The following is a 6,103-nucleotide window of genomic DNA, read 5'->3' as shown; positions in this document are numbered from 1 at the left end:
GTGGCGTATACCCATCACATATTTAAAAATTAACGCCACTATTCGAAACATTTCGTTATTTATTTATCTGCAGACATATTATGTCTTGCATGTTAAAAGACATAATATAATTCCACAGTAAATATGTAACTATTCAGAGTGACTCATAGATTGATCAATAAAATGATGTGATGGATAGTGCCAAATCGAAGCAAATATGACTACAAAATTTAATATTATGGTATAGGTCTACCACCATTTCTGTTTAAAAACTCAAAATCAACCAAAAATGGTCAACTACCAAAAAGTTAGGCATGGATCACAATAGGGTAAACATAGGCCTACGCGTAACGTTTCAAATATATTAATAAAAGCCTACCTGTTATTCGAGCAAACTATTGTTTTCTGTTTTTGCATTGCAAGGCATATTACTGTCTGAACAATAATAAGTGGTAAAGGTGCCACACAATTAAGCTTTACTCCTACTTAAGTGATTACTATATATCACGCTGTTTTGGGTTTAATTTATAAAAGGATTATATTTCAGAGTGAGATTTAATATTTAAACTTCCGCAATTATTTGATCTATAACGGATAGTTTCCTATTTTATTATTTTCAGTTTTAAAGAATATTGTTCTATATTGTAGTTCTCGTATTATGTATAAACTAATAATGATATAGCCAACATTAATACTTTTTCGTACACAGGATGTCGGGAAACAGCGTTTGTTCATGCTATCACTAGTGGAGCTGTCGCACATTCGATTGCTAGAGCGTGCAGCGAAGGATCTCTAAATTCGTGTTCCTGTGACTACAGTAACAATAACGCAATTATTAAAGAGAAGGGGGATTGGCAGTGGGGCGGATGCAGTGATAATGCTCAATTTGGAAAAACATTTTCAAAGAAATTTGTAGATGCAGGCGAGAAAGGAAAGGATTTGCGGTTTCTTATGAATCTTCATAATAACGAAGCTGGACGACGGGTAAGTTGGTAGTCTACTGTACATGCACTTCACATAGGCCAGGCCTACGCCATTATAGTCTTTGCTTACTATATTGTCATATTGATATACATATATATATATAAGTGTTACGCAATGGCTATATATAGACAACAGGATGAGAACCTCAGCTCAACCCCACTTGAATTTTGCTTGGCAAAAAAAAAAAATCTGAAGCAGTTAAAAATAATCTCATTTTACCTTATTGTCAGCCAAATCCTTTAACTTCATCCATCCCCTACTTAACCTTCGCGCCCCACCCCATCATCCCCTCCCATATCAATACACCAGATACGCCACTGGCTCACAACTGGAATGATAACTAAACATATGTAGCTGTCACTTGGCCTTTGTTTTTTGTTAACTCGAAGGTTCTGTCGTTAAACATAATGTTTGTATTTCCCACTGACCTACTTGGCCGTTTAACCTTCGTGGTGTTCTGATCAAGCTGTAAACTCTGTAACTGTTGCAGTTAATTAAATGCGATAGGCAACCTAAACTAATTCTGAAATAGGCCTAATTGAATGCCGACAATGCTGAATAAACACCTGATTAAGAATGAACTTTTCTGCATGCTTTAATTAGAATTCAGAAACACCTAAATATAATGAGGTTATTCTCATGTTTCTTGCAGACGATCGTCTCTGAGATGCACCACGAGTGTAAATGTCACGGGATGTCTGGTAGCTGCACGGTCAGAACCTGCTGGATGCGTTTACCGACCTTCAGGAAAGTCGGCGGAATATTTAAAGACCGTTTTGATGGTGCGTCACGCGTAGCAATTAGCAACGCAGGAAATCGTTACCATGGAGATACAATAAAAAATCTGCAACCTAGCAATCCCAGTCATAAGCCGGCTACTAAACGCGATTTAGTTTACTTCGAAGATTCGCCTGATTTTTGTGCGAGTAACGGGCGGGAAGGAGAATTTAGCACACAAGGACGAGAATGCAATGCAACGTCATTAGGGCTAGATGGCTGCGAACTGATGTGTTGTGGGCGGGGCTATAGGGCAGAAGTCGTCAGTCTAAAGGAGCGATGTAGTTGTACTTTTCACTGGTGCTGTGAGGTGCAATGCGAAGAATGCACGACGGTGAGGGAAATCAACAAATGTTTGTGATAGAGTATTAACGTTCATAGAGAATGTCGCCAAAGTGTTTCGCTTTATATATTATTATTTAATTTTCCGTCTGCTGATGTTTTTATTTTCTTAAAAAAAGAATTTTAATTAAGTCAAATGGTAATATATGTATATGTATGTATATATAATTGTAAAATGTTGGAATACCATATCGTACGATAAATAAATTTTGCTATTTGAAATGAATATTTCAGGGCGAGAGAACTCTCTTTATTTTACTGTAATCCATGCAATTGGTGGTGTGTACGCGCAATTATTCACACCATCGTGCGCACACACATACACACACCCCCACCCACACATCCACCACACACCCTATTGTGTTCATAAAATATTTATTAGACCCTAAAAAAAAATTGTGTTGACCAAGTCTCCGATCCACCAAACTTTCTATAATAATATGCTTACCTAGTTGGACCCAAAAATACTTATATGATGTTCCAAAAGGCCACTTTCCAAGCTTTAATTTACAAAATCGAGAAATGAATTTACAAAGTCGAGACATGAATTATATCCCTCTCGTTACCATTTTACCAACCGAAATACATGAGGTAAATAACCATTAGAATTAGACCAGACCATATATACAAAAATATTTCCAACCGACCGACCGAATTTACTGTGGTTGGGCAAACACTGTGGTTACTAATTAACAAATAAGAATCTTCTTCCATTAATGTCTTATCATTTGATGTAAGGTCTTAGGCGCTAATACAGTGTAACCCTATCGCATATCTCTGGATTTGAGATTGTGTTTATATTTTTACGTTGGTATAGTATAAACTGTTATCCTTGTTCGATATAAACATAATAAAAACAGCGTCAGCCAATGGTGTAAATCAATTATTGTTAGGTCACAGGCGCTTTAGAGAAATATCTAACTATAGTTAGCTAACCTTTTATAGCACACTGCGCATTTTGATTGGTATACAAAAGTATTATATTGAAGTATTTATCAAAATATCTACTTTTAGCTACACCCAGAAAAGGTTTACACACGTGACTCCCAGCGGGGAGTGGGGGCAGGGGGATTAAGCCTTCCCATCGGTCTGGTCAAGCCCCCCCCCCCCATCGGCCAAAGCTCGTCGGGCATTCGGACCAAAGAATAAATATATGCCTAGTTTTCCCATCCCAGCCACCGGCCATCTAGAAGTCCCATTTTTTTAAAATCTCGTTTTGGGAGGAGGGGACACCTCCTTCCATACTCACCCCCGGCTCCGGCCTTCGGCCCACAGATAACGCTCCGCGCTATAGTTAAACCCATAAATACTTAGTCCCCCCCCTACTTAGGGTCCCCAGTCGGACACCTTAGCCCCCCCCCATAAATTATATCCTAGAGCCGCCACTGACTGCACATACATTTTTTACTAGAGTTCGACCAATAAATAAATCTTGAATATAATAATTATATTACATTATTTATTATATTTTGATATTTCTAGTAGACTTTCACATTTCACTAGCATATTGCTTGGTGTAGCACATGGATTATTGCGCGGTCTCTACAGTATTGTCATATAATCATAATAATAGTAAGTATTATTAGGCCTATTATTTAGCCCATTATTAATGAATATTAGTATTAATATTATCGTCATCATTATCCTTACCATTATCATAAAATTAATTGTTTGTTATTTTTTGTTGTTCTTGTTATTATATGTAGGCCTACGGGCTTATATAGGCCTATATAATATATATATATATATATTATGGGCCATATATAATATATATATATATATATATATATATTATTAGGCCTGTTCTATTATTAAATATTCTCATTAATATTATCATCATAATCATAATAATTATTGTATTATAGGAAGTTAGATTATAAAAAATCATTATTGATATTATTATTTAAATTTAATTAAAATTATTATTATTAGGTCTATATATTTTATTTTTATTACACTTATGATTATTAATATATTAATATTATAATTATTACTAGGCCTACTATTATTATTCCTATGGAAATAGTATTGGTTGAAAGACAGGTCTCGAGCTGAGCTTTCAGACTATTTTCTAGTTTCTTGTGCTGAAAGACCCTGGATCAAGTCCAGCTAGTCAGCTTCTTGGGCAAACGAGTTAGGCGGGGTAAGGTACAACGAATCAGTTTCATGCTGCGCTGTACTGCAGCTATCGCAGGTACCTGGGCCCAGCCACTTTCAACTTTCAATTTTTAAATATGACGAATAGGAAAAATGTTTATTTATTAACAAAGCACATAGTCAACACATTCAATTAAATATATAAATATATTTTGAATACACTGTACAGAAATCATACATCTTATGAATCGAGTGTTCTATCCAACTTCTAGGAACTCCTTCGGCAACATTAAATCCTCAGTTTTTACATTTGTTGTTTTGTTTTTTTTTTATATGCGACAATAAAGTTGTTAAGACCACTATGTCCACAAATGTTTCCAATAATTTTAAATATTATATCCATTGCATCGACTTATTGTGACATTAGCTCTACATATATCGCATTCCACAACACAGCACCATTTGAATCTGCATCGGCAGTGGTAAGTTCGATTCACTATTTTGTTTGTAAAACCACGATTGCAGCACATAATGTCACAGCCGTCCACGCCATCCGAGGTGCTATTACACACTCGGTCGGCCGTTCCAATCGAACCGACTTTTCTATCTGGCTCACAGAAATTTGGAGATTCTACAGAATAAACTAAGTCTGTTATAGTTGGTGCTTTTATATTGGATCCAACAGCCAATAATGTTTTTCCATTGTTAGCACCTGTTACTTTAATGGCACCGTTGAACAATTCCTTCAGTCGATTTCCAACATCCCGAAACGAGGGCATCCGTTTCCAGCATGTTTTCAAACTACATGTCCCTGAGAGTCCGTGACACTTACATTCAGTTCGCATGTGTAATTTGACAGCCTAATGATAAGAAATATTGAGATACATAGTTATAAATCATACATAGCTTATGTTAGCTACCACATTCTTCTGACTGTTACGGTATACGTGGGTTGACAAAATAAATCCTTGTCTCATTTTAAGATAAATAAAATCAATTTATATGATTATTTTCTGATGATTTATCAGTCATTTAAAACATTTATCTTAAATTTACTCGATGTGTCACATGGTCACAAGTTCAATTGTAGTGTTGGGACGACCTGATTTTATTTACGTAGACCTATAGCTTATGGAATACTATAAACAGTAAAATTATATGAAATATCGATGTGCTAAAAATATATGGTAGATTGAGTAGCCGCCAACTATTCCAAAAAGACTCTATTCTGAATCTGTCTCTTATACACATCTAGATGTGTATAAGAGACAGATATATAGGTGTGTTGCGCGTATGATCCACGTATAATAAAAGAATAGTGTGTGTTGGAGACAAACAAATTAACGTATTTCAGAACATTTATATTTTATGATTGTGAAGCTCAATTTTTAAAGACGATTATTTCTTAGGCCCTATAATTATTTATTTTCAAAACGTTTATCTTTTTTTTTTTCAGATAAGAGGTTTAGATAAGAGTGAGGTTAATTTGCTTGTTCAATGTCAATGGCACTCAATGTTTTGACACCGTACGCTATTACATTTCATTACATTTCTTTATCAAAGCCTTCATTTAAATTTAACAAAATATAAATCATCGGATTTACAGTAGCTGAAATCAGTAAATTAATGATTAACAGAGAAAGACAAATACATCAAAAGCAAGTTGGCCTATAATATTCAGGGGTGTTTTTAACACACCTAATCCAGTTACATGACCCGATATATAGGCCTATTCGATTTTCCTACAACTTCAAGGAAAATCTGACATTTTTATCACATAATATAGGCCTAAATAAAATATTTGGTGTATGACCATGTGAAAAAGGTATGAAAAGGGCCCATTCAATATCATACTTACATTGCTATGCAATATTTTAACAAATTAATGTCAGTGCCACCGACAACCCCCTTCCCCCCACCCAAA

At 35.2% G+C, this 6,103-nt stretch overlaps 2 protein-coding genes across 2 annotated transcripts in view; one reads left to right on the top strand and one right to left on the bottom strand.

Annotated features, from left to right (window-relative positions):
- The first annotated feature begins 787 nt into the window (after positions 1–787).
- Positions 788–3,380, top strand: LOC117112531 (protein Wnt-1-like). The gene is made up of 2 exons (XM_033255613.1): positions 788–963; positions 1,616–3,380. The coding sequence occupies exons 1-2, from the start codon at positions 931–933 to the stop codon at positions 2,099–2,101; spliced, it is 519 nt and encodes a 172-aa protein (XP_033111504.1). The 5' UTR covers positions 788–930; the 3' UTR covers positions 2,102–3,380.
- A 992-nt stretch (positions 3,381–4,372) lies between these two features.
- LOC117112523 (protein Wnt-6-like) overlaps positions 4,373–6,103 on the bottom strand; it is a 7,489-nt gene continuing 5,758 nt past the window's right edge. The window contains exons 3-4 of the mRNA XM_033255605.1: positions 5,784–5,788; positions 4,373–5,039 (exon numbers count right to left, since the gene is read on the bottom strand). Coding sequence (XP_033111496.1) covers positions 4,566–5,039; positions 5,784–5,788 — 479 coding nt within the window. The 3' untranslated portion in view covers positions 4,373–4,565. The remainder of the gene's footprint in view (positions 5,040–5,783; positions 5,789–6,103) is intronic.

Source organism: Anneissia japonica, unplaced genomic scaffold (genome assembly GCF_011630105.1).
Source record: "Anneissia japonica isolate Jap-2015-1 unplaced genomic scaffold, ASM1163010v1 scaffold2991_len510020_cov192, whole genome shotgun sequence".
NCBI lineage: Eukaryota > Metazoa > Echinodermata > Crinoidea > Comatulida > Comatulidae > Anneissia > Anneissia japonica.
This window is presented reverse-complemented; position numbering and strand designations above follow the sequence as displayed.